Source organism: Girardinichthys multiradiatus, chromosome 15 (assembly GCF_021462225.1).
Source record: "Girardinichthys multiradiatus isolate DD_20200921_A chromosome 15, DD_fGirMul_XY1, whole genome shotgun sequence".
Lineage (NCBI taxonomy): Eukaryota > Metazoa > Chordata > Actinopteri > Cyprinodontiformes > Goodeidae > Girardinichthys > Girardinichthys multiradiatus.
The window spans coordinates 7,753,893-7,768,839 of NC_061808.1; the positions used below are offsets into that span (position 1 = coordinate 7,753,893).

The window sequence follows — 14,947 nt, forward strand, 5'->3', positions numbered from 1 at the left end:
CTTCAGGCCGCCGCTACAGAGCACTGTTTACTAAAACCAGCCGCCACAGAGACAGTTTCTTCCCCCAGGCTGTTTCTCTGATGAACATTCAATAGATTACCAATCAACAGCATACGGATGTTTCAGTCATCGTTTAGCATGAAAATGTGGGGCTTGTTTTTATTATATATGTGTATATTGTACATTGTAAATATGTATATTCTGTAATGCAAAAACAGAACAAAAGAGCAAAGTGTACCGGAGTCAAATTCCTTGTTTGTATGAACGAACTTGGCAATAAAGCTGATTCTGATTTGTAAATTTTTCTGAAATACTAATTTCAAAATAACTATATATTTGTTTTGTAAGCTGAAAATTACTTAATGATTGATAATGTTTGGTAAACTTTTATTTTTAATATACAGTATGCTGCCACATGGCTACAAATTCTAAAAGTGTAAAATTATAGTTAAATTCCTTAAGCAGTTGTAAAATCTCAAATATTATTGTGTGTAGTTTGATTTTAATTAAGTACTACAAAATAAAAGAAATGTAAAAGAATTAACAAAATCTTCTTCTACCTAAAGACAAGAAAGTTACCAAAACCACAGTAAGAAATATTTAGTGTACAATGCATGCATATATACTAACAGAACATCATTTGTCAGCTTTAAAGAATGTTATTTTCTCTCTAGAGAAGAAGAGTTTGAACTCAGATTGACCTCTGAGCAAAGAAAGGTGATCTTTACTACACTGGGTCATAATGGCACCATGTCACTGTGTCCGAGTGTTGGAGGTGGTGAGTGGGGGGTTATTTATAGCTAACAGGGAGGTCACCAACAACAGACCGACCTCAATAAGCTTTGTTTAGTTAATGGCTCACACCCCCGTCCTAAAATCATCCTCACAACCCACATCTAAACTCTCAAGGAAGCTCGTAAGAATCGTGGGAAACTGCTGATCCATAATAATGAAGAAACTAAACCTGAGAGTCTGAAAATTTGGCAAAGCTGAGTTTTTTATGGGCTTTGTTTACAGAAACCTTCATTTCTTTTCTGTCATAATTTAGCATGAAAATGTGGGGCTTGTTTTGCCAACAGATCTTATCCTATCATCAACTTACCATAACATTTCTGCTTTTATTTAGGATTTTGTATATCAGCAAGCATTTACAGCCCTTTCCACAGCTGTTGGCACCCCTGGTAAAGCCTTAAATTAGATTACCACTGTTTGCAGCTGTTGAAATGAATCTCTGTCACAGCAAACAGGAAATTGGGGATTAAACTTAAAACTTTCTAGACATTGTGATCTTCTTTAAAAAACAAAATTTTATATATAAAAGATGCTTAAGTTACATTTTTTAGGTATTTTTATTGTTTTCCAGTAAGTGAAGCATTCATGATTTTGTGAAATAAAAAAAAAACAATAATATTGGTTTGCCTCCCATATCTGGACTCAAAATTAAAGTTTTATTTTGTAAAAAATGAATGAAGATGAATTATTTTAAAGGTTTTTTCACTATGGTGTGTGAATAACTGTGGATAGCGCTGTATTTCGGATGTAAATTGCCAGTTATATCTATTTATTCCATCACATGAAATCTTAATACTTGATATTTTCCTACGTACTGGAGGATGCAAAGCCTAAAAAAATGCTAATATTAAAAAAAAACTGAAAACAAAAAAATCAAACTGCTGTTGTTTTAACATTTTCAACACATAATTTCTCCAACTGAGCATTTCTGGCTACTGTGTAAATACCTGACCTATTTCTGCTATATTTCTAGTTTGGGCCACAGTACAATGACATTATTGCGTTGCCTGCCAGACAATGTCCCCTCTCTAGCTTTCCCTTAGTTTAAAAAATGAACAAAATTAAATGTATGATTTTTAAAAGAAACAAATCCACAATCCAATTGCCTCCCTAAAATTGCTTCTAAGATTGACCATGTCAAGAATTGCAACTATCTCGGTTTCTGGCTCAACAGCAAACTCTCATCTGGAACTCATAAATTTACTACTCACAAAGGTCAATCCCAAATTGGTTTTCTTTATTGTAACAAATCCTCCTTCACACATTCTGGAAACCATGTGGTGAAGGAAGAGGGTGAGGATGAAGGTATGAATATGGATGAGGGTGATGCGATGAGGTGAGAAGGACTTGAGGTTGAGGGAGGGAACGGCTGAAAGAACGTGACATACTGAGAGTTACGGGTGAACCGGGTATAAGTAGACTGCAGGGTAATTAGAGGTGTGATTTTATTCTCAATACTCTGGAAACCTTTAATACACATCAAGCCTTTGCACATATTTTAAAAGTGAGTATGTTCTTCATTTTGTATGCCTTTTAACCAATTAATATTAGACAAGCAATGTAATGTTAACATTGATTCCGTTTTCTGTTTAAATCATTTTTGATTATGTGATCTTTTGTACTTCCAAGACAGCAGAGATGTGGTATGTGAACACTTTGGGAGCTCCATCCTTCACCGACTTTCCATTTGGCTTTAAACCTCAATCATCTCTAGTGAGGTTTTATCTTCAGTATAAATATGATCTCGCTGACTCACTGGACTTAGAGCCATATAATAATTCACAAAATCTGGACACCAGATGAGGGACTTCCAGGAATTTTACAAAGGACTGTATTCTGTTACTGGAAAACACTTCCTACATTGGGGTTTGTCTTGCTAAAAAGCAACAGCTGAGATTACGAAGGAGCGAGCCATTCATGACATACCCCATGTTTTCATGATGCTGAGTATCCTTGTAAACCAAAATCACAGGCCACAAAGACAGATGAAACTCAAAGATTGATGATAAATATTTATTGCAGATGAAACACAGATGCACACTTTTCACTCACATCGTCTTTTCCAGCAGGTTCAAAGCTCGAGGTGTTTACAGTTTCATGTCAGGGAAAGTCTGTCTACTCACACTCTTAGTCACTGTTAAACATGCATGGAGAAACGTGAGCTTGTTCTTTCGCTGAATCATTTATACAGTCGGTCAATCACGGCGCAGACTGTAAACGTGACGATCCGGGTCAGTCAAACACAGTCAAGATCTGGTGAAAACCGAAACAAAATGTGCAAAATGTGGGATTTCAGCTTCCAAACAGAGTGGAAACTCTGAAAATCACTGAAACATTTTGCGTTGATAAAAATACATTGTGTGTTGAATGAAATAAAATAAAACATCTTTGGTTCAAACATTTGTTTTTGCATGCTGACTTGGATTAATGGGTGTAGTTCATCATCCCCAGAACTCAAACTCATAAACAGTCACTTATATTTTACATAAAGCAAAACAAGACAGCAAAGTAAGGAGTTGGCTTAGCCAGGTAGCTTTTAGACACTAAAAGACACTTTAATTACACCATTAATATTAAGTGTAAGATGACAAAATGCTGCTTTAGTCATTTGGTTACTTTATAAAAAATTTAAACGCACCAAACTACAACTTCTAAATAATTTAAGATTTGTTCAATAAATGCTTATTTAATTAAAGTCATATTTCATGTTTGCCTCAGCTTTGCTTTAACAAACCTTTAAAGTAAAAAATAAAACTGCTGAAACTGCATTTATTTAGTTTGACAGTAAATGTAACCAGAAGGACTTGCTGTCAGAACCTAAATGAAAATAATAATAATAAATCATCTTTGATTGTTCTTTGTAATATCCACAGCATGTTGTTTCTGCTTCTTTATATATAGCTCAGTCCCACCTAGAGAGTGTGGATTCAAAGTTTTAAATAAAAGCATCAAAACCTGAACAACTAATGCAAAAAATAAAAAGCAGATCTTAAAGTTTTGGATTTAGATCAGTGTATCCCTTCATATATAGATGACCTTGTCCTGAACTGGTTAAGAGCTAAAAAAAAATATTCAACTCAAGGAAGAAAAACAGCGACAGATAAGAATAAGACAGAATGTTGAAAGATTTAATTTGGGATCAACAGCTTCCAAACCTAGTTAAGACAAGGTTATCTTAACCAGATATTTACAGTGCTTCACAAAAGTACCCATGCCACTTGAACTTCTGAGTCAGAAAATTAACGGTTTGCCATAAACACTTCATCCCCACAGTAAAACATGGTGGTGGCAACATCATGCTGTGGGAATGCTTATCTTGAGCATAAAACCAGCTGCAAAAGACTGGGGCACTAAGCATAAATATATGGTCATCTCTTCAGTGGAATGGTTTGGAACAAACCAAATTAATGTGTTAAAATGGTCCAGTCAAAGTCCAGACCCAAATTCCAACTGAGAATCTATGGCAATACTTAAAATGTTGCTCAAAGATGCTCTGCATCCAATCTGACTGAGTGAGAGATGCTTTGAGATGAAGATTTGGCAAAGAAAAGTTTCAGTCTCTAGATGTGCAAAGAAAAAGACGTGCAGCAGCAGTTGCAGTGAAACTTTCTACAAAGCAACGACTCAGATGTGAGCCGAACATTCGCATTCAGCCCACCTAAGATCTTCGAACAACAAATTCAAGCTGTGGTTGTAGCCTGACGAGATGTATTAAAGTTTAAGAGGAGTGAATACTTTTACCATGCACTGTGATTCTTCAAGTGGTCGAGGTAAATATTTCAAACGTTGTTGGTTTTACAAACATTTACTGTTGATGAAACCTACACACACACACATACAGAGTAATCAGATAGCTGCAGTACCAGAATACACAGTAAAAACTGGACACTTTGAGCTGCCATAATGGCACCTGTGGCTCCATCTGCATCCTTATTTCAGACAGAAATTGTTGAAAAATGGACATCATCACTAGACACAATACATTAAAGTTCATTTTTACAGTGCTAGAACCAGAGTCGGGCTATAATATTTGGTTTCTGTCCATACTGTAGCATCACTTTGTACAGTTAGGGGAAGCGTGTTGTCCAAGTATTTGTACACGCTATTATTTCAGACACCAAGAACAAGATCACCAGTCTTTATCCCCTCAACCACATGAGATAGCTTGGTGGGAATTAGCCCATTAAAGCTTAAATTTCTCAGCAGGACCACTCTCATATACACATAAAGGACTCAAACTGCATGAATACATGGCATAAAAACCCCAAAAAACTATTCAAAGTAATAAATACTAAAGCACACAGTGCTCAAACATAAAATTTATCAGCTCACTTCTCCTTTTTTCAACTTTCTTTAATTTGTTTTCCTCTGGTTTTCATCTTTAACGTCTCCTTTCTAATCCAAAAACTTTTCGGCCCTAAAATCCTTCTCAATCACATCCTCCTTTCTGAGTCTCTCCCACTTACTCGACCCTCTTCCAACTAAACAATGCATGGGCGCACACTCTAACACACACACACACACACGCTACAGAACATTTCAGTAGGTTTCAGATTCCTCATTTGATTATGCAAGATCAAATCAAAACAACAATAGAAAACACTGTGACAAGACACACAAAAAACCACAACTATTCATCAGTAGAGACCCCACAGCGGTCGTTTGGTGTCCAGCATCATGATTGGTTGATTGGCAAAGGAGACTGAATCCACCCACTGCTGACCAACAGGTACTGTGGATACATTTTAGTCCTGGTGGGGTCAGTCGTCTTTGGCACTGATGAAACACCAGTATGTCTGAGAAGAAAGGATTCCTTGGTAAGACAGCAAATTACCCCTGGTAAGTTACACAAAAATTAACTTTAAACATGAAAAGCAACAGAAAACTGCCTTTTATCAGTAAAAGAATCAGGAAAAATAAGCACTTTAACTTTTGGACTTTCTGCTCTTTGTTTTCTTTTCCAACTTTTAAACTTGTTCCCTTTAGAAATCTCACTGAAACCTAAAAAAGCTGCTTGGAAAGGCCTGCCCAAACAAGTTTCAAGATGATGAACAACATGTGGAGTCATCGAATCATTCACTTTGTTCCACAAAACATGACGTTTTCTGTTGAACTATTAAAAGTAACTAAAACTACTTGTATATTTTGGAAAGAGATTTAGATATCCTGCGCCTGAAAAAGAAGATTTTGTAGATTTACTTACTTTTTCCTACATATTCTGCCGGCATGTTAACCTGCTAAACAAAAAAGAAAAGCTTTATTAACAAACAGTAAAGAACAGAGCAGTCTGGAAATAAAATGCAGTTCAGAAACTGTAAAAGACTGTGAAGTGCCATGAAAATGTATTGTACTCCCAACAGATTTCTTGTGTTTTTGCTTGTTTGTCACACTTTAATGTTTTAGATCAGACAAATTTCAATATCAGACAAATATAACTTGAATAAACACAATATACACCCAGGTCTGATTACTGTCAGAAATGCAGAATAAAGAAATAACCTCAACATAATTGGACAGATTAAAAGCAAGTCATTGACGTGTATCAGTCTGGAAGTGGTAACAAAGCCGTTTCTAATGGTTTGGGTCTCCAGCAAACCACAGTTAGAGCCACTAAGATGGAACAATGGTGAACCTTCCCAAAATTACTCCATGAACACATCTACGATTCTTCCAGGAGGTCACAAAACAACCACGAACAACGTCTCAAGCGCTGCAGGCCTTACTTGCCTCAGTTAAGGTCAGAGTTCATGATTCAAGAACAAAAAAGAGAGGCTAGGAAAGAATGGCATCTCTTTTAGAGTTTCAAGGCCAAAGTTACTGCAGATCAAAAATAAACTTAAAGGTCCATTTCCCTTCTGCTAAAAAAAACATTTAAGATCCCAAAATTGACAGAAAACCCTGAAGGAAATGTTTGTGACTCTAGAATCAAGCTTCATTGTCTTTTGCAGCAGCAGAATGATCCAAAGCACACCAGCAACGCCACATGCGATTGGCTGAAAAATTAAAACATCTTAATTAAGGTTCAGTGGTTAACCGATTCAAATGCTGTGGCATGACTTACAAATCCTCCAATGTGGCTGATTTAAAATAATCCTGCAAAGAAGACTGGGCCAAAACTCCACAGTCATGAAAAAGACTCGCTGTCAGATTTCACAAACACTTGATGGCAGTTGTTGCTGCAAAGGGTGGAACAAGCAGTTATTAGGTTTAGGTGAGTATTACTTTGGTTGGTGTGGATAGTTTTTTATTTCTCTTCATAAATTAATTGACAGCATGGTAGCTTCCAGATGCTGAAAAAATGATCTAAACTTTATTTTAAACTTTAAGACTTAACTGTTCTGATTATGGAGCTGAACCCGGGTCTCTGACTGGTTGTCTATTCGGGGATTGGTCGATTAGTGCTGCTGGTTAGTATCATAATGAACGTTAACTCAGAGCTGAAGGAGCAGACGAGGAAGTGGATCCGGTACTTCTCAGCAGGTGGTTGCGCCTTGTTAAAAAGGAGGGGCTCCATAAAGCATGGCTAATGAGATGGCATGCTAACGAAGCTTACTGGAGACTGAACAAATAACAGCAAAACCTGGAGATGAAGTGCAGAGACTGGAGAACAGCTACCAGAACTCGAGCTTTTAAAGTCCCAGTGAGGGAGAGGCCTTCCAGGAACTGAGTTTTAAACATTCAAAAGAAAACCTGGAGTACCATAGCATTTTATCTTTTATAGAAATCACAACTCCATATTATACAAACTGGCCTACATCCAGGACAGCATTGCAGGACATTTTATGACACTTTTTCCCTCCTTTCAGCTACATTCACAAGTATGAACCATATATTTTTTTATAAAACCACCACAACTTAAGCATTTTGAAAAATATGAAGCACCACAAACCCAAGGCGCACCCAGGTGTTTTTAATATGGGTTTCTGCAAAGCACTGCTGAGATTTGCATGATTTTAAAAACCAAACACATGTATTAATAGTTTATAAAAGTTAAAAAAAAAAAATCTTGTTTAACTGGATATCATAAAAACCTACAAATTTCTATTTTCTAAAATAGACTGCTGAAATGACTATATAATTAAACTTTTATACAACTTTTACTCAGGTGAATTGTCCTCTTTTAAATATTTACCTTTGCAAAACTTAAAACCATCTCTTCTAATTTGTTTCCAACGTGCCAGACTTTGTTGTAACCTGTTGAAGTGATATTGACCTGTGAACCTAAAGAAATGTATCCACAGCTGTCTGCCTGTAGCGGTTGAATGCCAGTCTTTCTGTTTTTAACCTCTGGAAAGCACTTTGAGTTACACCTGACTGTATGGAAGGTGCTTTATAAATAAAGTTTGACTGATCTGTTGGTAACGGTTACAGAGCACATGAGGTATGGAAAAAACAAGGGAGGGAGGGTGGGAAGGAACGACATAAGGAAAGAAGGGCATAAGGATGCACTGCAGAGGGCTGCAGCAGGTTCCAATCCAGCTAAAGTAATTCATTTAGCCTTTTCTGTCTGATGATAGTCCGATGGTGTGTTGCTGGGTTTAATATATTCGCTTTGACACGAATGCAAACCATCTATATGCATATTTACACCTTGGACACTTGTGGTATTTTAGCTGAATAAAGTTACCTCTGTCTTTTCCATTCAGCAACCTCTCCTCTTCCTCTCGACCTTCATCTGTTTGGGGTGTTTACATGGTAAACATCAGTGGCTGAAACAGCTTACAGACAACTGTTTATACAATATTGGCACAAAACTAAAATAGAGCTATAAAAAACTGAAATTTTAAAGTATTTCAGAAAGAGAAAACTGGGGGTGTTGAAGCTGGGTTACATACCAGAGTGGAGCTCTCTGACCAGCGAGGACACGGTGTTGGTGATGGAGTCGGCTGCTACCAGAAGGTCGTTTCTCAGGTTCCTTCTTGGGCCTAAAAACGACAAAACATGTACTTATCTACTGAAGTACAGAGAAGATTCAGGTGATTACAAATGACAAAAACAGCATCAAATAAAATTGGAAAACAAATACAAACTGGATATTAATCTTCATTGTGTGACAGGAAATCAAACCTTTGAAGGATGTGGCCAAAAACAAATAAAACTTCCAAAAAAATCCACAACTTTAGGAAAATCTAAATTTCCCTCCAGGGACAGCAGATCCTACGTTTAGACAATGGGCCACAAATGAAATAGTCAAAATTCAAGATTTATATCTAGCTGGTTCAGTTAACATGATGTCTTTTGAAGAACTCAGACAGAAATTTAATATTCATAGAAAATACTTCTTTAAATATCTTCAGCTTAGAAGCTACATTAGAACAAAAAACAACGACTTAACCAGGCCAGCAAAATCCCATCTAGATGAGCTGGTATGTAAAGAAAGCTCAGGTAAAGGTGCAATTTCAGACTTTTATAAATTAATGCTTTTAAACGGTTTTGGAAAGCAATAAAACAAATCATAGAACATATTGTCTCAAAAGACATTGCATTGGACCCGGGTTTTCTCATACTAGGTGAACAGCTGCTGACTCATATGTGTCTACTACAAGCTAATAGACTGATTGCAATTTTCTGGAGGAAAACAACAGAACCAGGTATCATGCATTGGACTTTACCCCTGGAACGGATAACATCTCTTCAAAAAGGGAAATGCGAGTTGTTTGACAACATATGGAGACCCCTCAGGACATTTGTGGAAGGTGTGGACATATTGCAAGTGGAAGAAACCAACTAAGGACAAGAATGACCAAACCAGAATGTTAAGAGGCTCTACAATCACTTTTCTGGGTTGCCTTCTCTTGCATATCTGGACAATATGCAGATGTGTATTTTATGAGTGTATGTCAAGGTGAATGAAAAACACAATAAAAATATTGATGGAAAAAAATCCACAGTTTTGATCAGCTGAAGGGATTTTTTTAAACTAACCTTTGAACAGAGGCAGGAATTTGTGCTGCTTGTCAGAAGAAAAAAGGGTTTTCTCAGCAGCATTTTGGAGAAACACATAATAGTGGAGACTGACTACTTCCTGGAGTTTTTCTTCTCAACTGTGAGTAAATGTTTTAATAATTAACAGACACTTAACAAAGTAAAACTAATCAGAAACAACCAATCGAAACCTGCTGTATGTCTAAGTATGTTTTACAGTTTTTTCTGTAAAAATCTTAATTTTGTGTTGCAGAAGCATGATCCCACACTAAAAACACTGAAAACCCAGTCTTTAATTGGAGCATATTGATTCATTAGAGAAAAAAACTAACTTGGAAAGAAATTTTCACATCAGAATGTGTTCATGTATTGTACAACACCCATTATGTCAACAGAGCAGCACTTATTCTTCTCCTATAACATCCCATAAGCTTGAAACATGCAGAGACCTTTGACCATCTCAGTTTGCACACTCTCTCTGGTTCCTGGCTCCTCTCTGACGCTCTCTTCTCTTTAGCTCACCCCTCAGGTTTTCTACACCGTTTAAATCTGTGCATACAGGTTAACAGGGTGTCTGGACCCTTTCTATGCTGATGTGGATTGTTAACTTGGTGAAAAACCCGTGTTCAGTTTTCTGACACAGCCCGGCAGATTTTTATTTAAATGTCCTGTTTTTTCAACGTGTTCATGATAGCAGCCACTAACAGCACTCCGAGGTTCCCAGGTCCCCTTAATCACAAATCCTCCACCATACTTAACAGTGGACATACGGTGCGTTTCCACACACATGCCTTGTTTCATACTAGATCCACCTGGAGTGAGTGTCGAAGAAAACCCCAATGTTAGTCGTCTCTGACCAAAGCACACAGTCCCAGTGGCGTTTAGCAAACCCCAGGCATGCTTCCCAAACAACTAACCCCCAAATCCCCCTTCTTGCAGCAGTTTTTCTAACTGGGAGCTTTGTAAATTGTTCAAAAACCTCCCTGACTATCCTCACCATGTCTGATGGCAAGATAAACTTTTTTATTTGAAGGCTTTTATCTTTTCCAGGAAAGCCAAAGTATGAATGGCACATAAGACCTGCACCATACTTTCAGAAAATAAGTTTCATGTTTAAAACTGAGACTGTGGGTTTTATGCAGACAGAACCAGAACATGGTGCCCCAGAGATAAACCTAAACAAAAGTCCTTCAAACAGGCAGTTCCCATGATTCTCTAAACATTCATCAAGTGTTTTCGACAGGATTGATACAGAAACTACATTTCAAAATGAAAAAATGTTTTCAAGCTCAAATATTCAAATTATTGTTAATATTTTCAGAAATGTTTGTTTTAAATGGTCCTGACATCCATAAACACCAAAATCAATGAAAACCACCAGACTGTACAAAAGAGGAAAAAAAGTACCAATTAAATCGGTTTTGTTCCTAATAAATCAAAATCAATAATAGTAAAATTTTAATTTAGTTTTTAATTTGGTCATTTATTCTCTAATGAAGCTGACTGACAAAAATTGTGCCACTGATGCCCAGTTTTTATTTCTATGTAACGTAAAAAGTTGTTTACTTGTAGTTGTTTTTAATAGTTTATTCTACTTTTATTCTTCTTTCTATACTTTATCTACGACTGCTGTCTGCAGTAAAAAGGATACATTCTCAGAAAAATTTACTGTAAAACATAACATGAGTTGGTCTTACCCTGAGCAAAAGCCTCCTGTACATCACCGCCGACCCCAGCGAGGGAGTCTTGAGGATGGTACATGTGGGCCTGAGGAGACGGAGCGCCTGCTGAGCGAACGGCTGACGGGCTCGGTCGAGAGGGGGAAGCGTGAGAAGAACCAGCTGCCTGCGCCTGTGAGATCAAATCATAAACAATGCAACACATTGCTTGTGTAAACACGAGAAGAAACAGTTTTTATTCGATAGCTGACACCTGCAGTTCTGGTAAACCAACACCTGGGACATAATTAGAAAACTAAAGGGGAAGGTCAATAAATGATAATATCAAAAAGTTTTTTCATTTCAGTAATTCAGTTCAAAAAGGGAAACTAATATACAGATTCATTACACAGTAATGTCTTTTGAGCTTTATTTTTGTTCATTTTGATGATTATAATTCACAGCTAAAGAAATCCCCAAATTCAGTTTCTCAGAAACTCTGAATTTTTCACAAGACCAACTAAAAGAAGCATTTTTAGAACAGAAATATCTGCCTACTGAAAGGATGTTATTGCACTGTACAGAACATGCATTCAATCCTTAGCTGTGTCTCCCATATATTTCTGCATCAATGCGGCGTGGCATGGAGGCAATCAGCCCGAAGCTTCACTCTGCAGGTTGCTTTAATAGCAGCGTTCAGCTTGTCTGCATTGCTGACTCAGGTGTCTCATCATCCTCTTGACAATACTCCATTGCCCCTTTTCCTCTGGCTCGATTTGGCCCTACTCGACTCCACTCGGCTCGCGTTGCAAGTGTTTCCATTAGTTTTTTCCATACCGATACCTACTTTTTTGGTCTCTGCTCCTGAGCAGGAATGACCGGGGCTGAGTTGGGGCTACATGTGACGTGAATAGACTGCTGTTCACTGATTGGCCGTGGGAGGAGGAGAAATGAGAAGGTTTTTTGTTGAGACAGTGCAGGGAAGGGGTAATAAAACTCAAGAGTGACTACAATAATATTAAAGGACCACAGTGGCTGGAGCAGGTCATATATGTCATTTTACCATTTACAGATTATAAACCAGCCTGAAGGCTGACATAAAAGAAAAAGGGAAAATTAGCTGTCTGAATTATATGCAGGCAGAGCGCTGTATTTAATAACATCCTAAACCAGCTGATCACACATAAAATCAGCTGTTCAGAGGCACAAACGTTTCCCCAAAACACACAAAACAAAACCACCATGAAACAACATGTTTGGTTCGGACATTTATTTACGGTTCTTTAGCAAACCAGCGTCTGAGGGAGCAGGCAGAGAGCAGCTGCCCATAATCAGACTGCCTGCATCGGACCAAATAGGAGGACAGATTTTCAAGCCGTTCTTTCGGTCTTGACCCAAAGTTCATCCCCATAGGTGAGGCCAGGAACGTAGACCGACCCCTAAATCGACAGTCTCGCATTCCTCTTTTCATCTAAAAAGAGGACTATGGACCACTGAGCAACAGTCCAGTCCGTTCTCTTCATGTCACAATCTTCTTAAGGGTGTGCATGTTCCTGTTACTTGTGCATCTCTTTCTATAACCCATTTTCCTTCCCCTTAACTTTCCATTAAAATGCTCAGATACAGCACTCTGAACAGCCAGCTCCTTAAGCAACGACCTTTTGTTACTTACTCTCCTTGTGGAAGCTTTAAATGACTGTCTTCTCTATAATATAAACTTTCTGTATTAAAAATCCTTTTATATTGGTTTTCAGTAGCTGTAAGCCATATTAATCAAAACTAACAGAAAAAAACCTTGAAATATTTCACTCTGTGTGTAATGAATGAAAATTAACAATTGGATGTGGATTCCAGTTTTACTTCAGTGTTTGTCACAGAAAATGGGCATAAACTTACTGCCTGTCGCTGTTCCTCATCCTACAGGGCCACGACAATGGCCGCCAGAAACAGACAGGGAGAGAAAGGATGGAAAAGGACAGGTCAAACAATCAGAGCTCAAAAAGGTGAAATTATAAAGGAGGAAAAAGAAGTGAGGATAGTGTTACAGCAAGGACAGGAAGATGGGGAAGCAGGGAAGGTCTGTCCTCTACAACATGACGGAGCGACAATATGAGGTCTTTATTTAGATTGTGTCACCTTGAGGAGCTTCATCAGCCCCTCCAGCTGTACCATCAGTTCCCTCCTGCTCTCTTGCAGAGACGACATCCTCTGCTCCAGTTCATCTTTCCTCTGTCTGGAACACACAAACCAACACCTCAATACTGTCACAGGAATAAATAACCGCAGTACAAAGAGTCACTGAGGGGCAGACTCTGGAAAGACCCAAACACAGACAGAAAACCACCGGCTGAAAAAGAGAGAAAACAAGCCGCACCTTTTTTACCTAATATTCTTCTTTTTATTACATATTAACTCAGAGTCTAATTAAGTCAATAAAAGGATGGAAATCACCTTTACTTAATGCAAAACAAGACTGATGTTCCAAAATGAAGTTCTTTGAGCCAGAGTTAGCCTCAAATTAAGAAGAAGTCTGGCTGGGAGCTTTGCTGGAGGAAAATAAAATCCTGAAGTTATTGGATGTGAGCCTGGATTAATGGAGATCAAAGGACAGAGGAAGCATTAGGCTTCATATCCCTAGCAATTTATTCTTGCTTTTTTCCTGCGTCTGAATGCTTGCAGAAAATGAGAACAAGAGAGTCAGAAGAATCTGAAGCAGGCAGGAAATGCAAAGGTTTAAGAAAGACAAACTAAAATTTTTTTTACACAGTAATGATATTTCTTTCTAAATTTTAAGAAAACAAAGATTTAGGAGGACAAAGTACAGACTTCCACAACAGTATGAGAACATTAAAGCAGCAGAATCACATTTTGTTTTCTTTCTCAGCTTTCATTCAGTTGGTAATAAGAATAATGACCAAATAACCCAAACAAAACAAGTTTGACTCAAAGTAGTCAAAAGTAAAAGGGTTACTATTTTAATTTGATCCTAGAGCAATTTTTTAGCTGTGTATCTTATGTTATTTTACATAGTTAAGCTTCACATTACATAATTAGAAGAGATTTCATTAAATGCAAACCAATTCAGAAGAATAATATGATAAATATTTACAGATCAGTACCAAAAACTCCATACTTTTCAAGATGTTTTAAGTACATAAACTTACCTAGTTGGGTTTTTATTATATTTATGCTTTATAAATCATGTAATAAAAAGGATGCTAAGGTTGACTTCAGATCCAACAACATGGTAAAAGATGGGTTTATTATTTTTATGTTTTTGGAAAGTTAAATTGTCTATAAAATCTATAACACTTGGATTTGTAAAAATTGGACTGAATTATCCTACATAGAGGTTCATTAAAGCACATTCTGTAACTTTTGCTGCCTTAATTCTCTGTGTAAAAGTTCAAAAGAAGCAGTTTCAGTGATTTGTTTGACGCCTAAACCAGTTTTAAAACACACAGGTCCCACTAAAAGTAATCTAAAATAGTCTAGATGCTGAATATTTCAATTAGAATATTTAAAGTCATAGAGCCCATCTCCTGAAGAGTTTGCCAGTTAAATGGCTCAAA

General features: G+C 37.3%; 1 protein-coding gene across 5 annotated transcripts in view; it reads right to left on the minus strand.

Moving 5' to 3' along the window:
- Positions 1-2,791: 2,791 nt before the first annotated feature.
- dtnba (dystrobrevin, beta a) overlaps positions 2,792-14,947 on the minus strand; it is a 50,422-nt gene continuing 38,266 nt past the window's right edge. For 3 of the 5 annotated variants that reach the window (XM_047387244.1, XM_047387247.1, XM_047387245.1), the window contains 7 exons: positions 13,512-13,608; positions 13,272-13,292; positions 11,415-11,568; positions 8,628-8,717; positions 8,420-8,467; positions 5,996-6,029; positions 2,792-5,588 (listed from right to left, as the gene is read on the minus strand). In XM_047387244.1, coding sequence (XP_047243200.1) covers positions 6,022-6,029; positions 8,420-8,467; positions 8,628-8,717; positions 11,415-11,568; positions 13,272-13,292; positions 13,512-13,608 — 418 coding nt within the window. In that variant the 3' untranslated portion in view covers positions 2,792-5,588; positions 5,996-6,021. The remainder of the gene's footprint in view (positions 5,589-5,995; positions 6,030-8,419; positions 8,468-8,627; positions 8,718-11,414; positions 11,569-13,271; positions 13,293-13,511; positions 13,609-14,947) is intronic. The other 2 variants (XM_047387248.1, XM_047387249.1) reach the window with 2 other exon arrangements.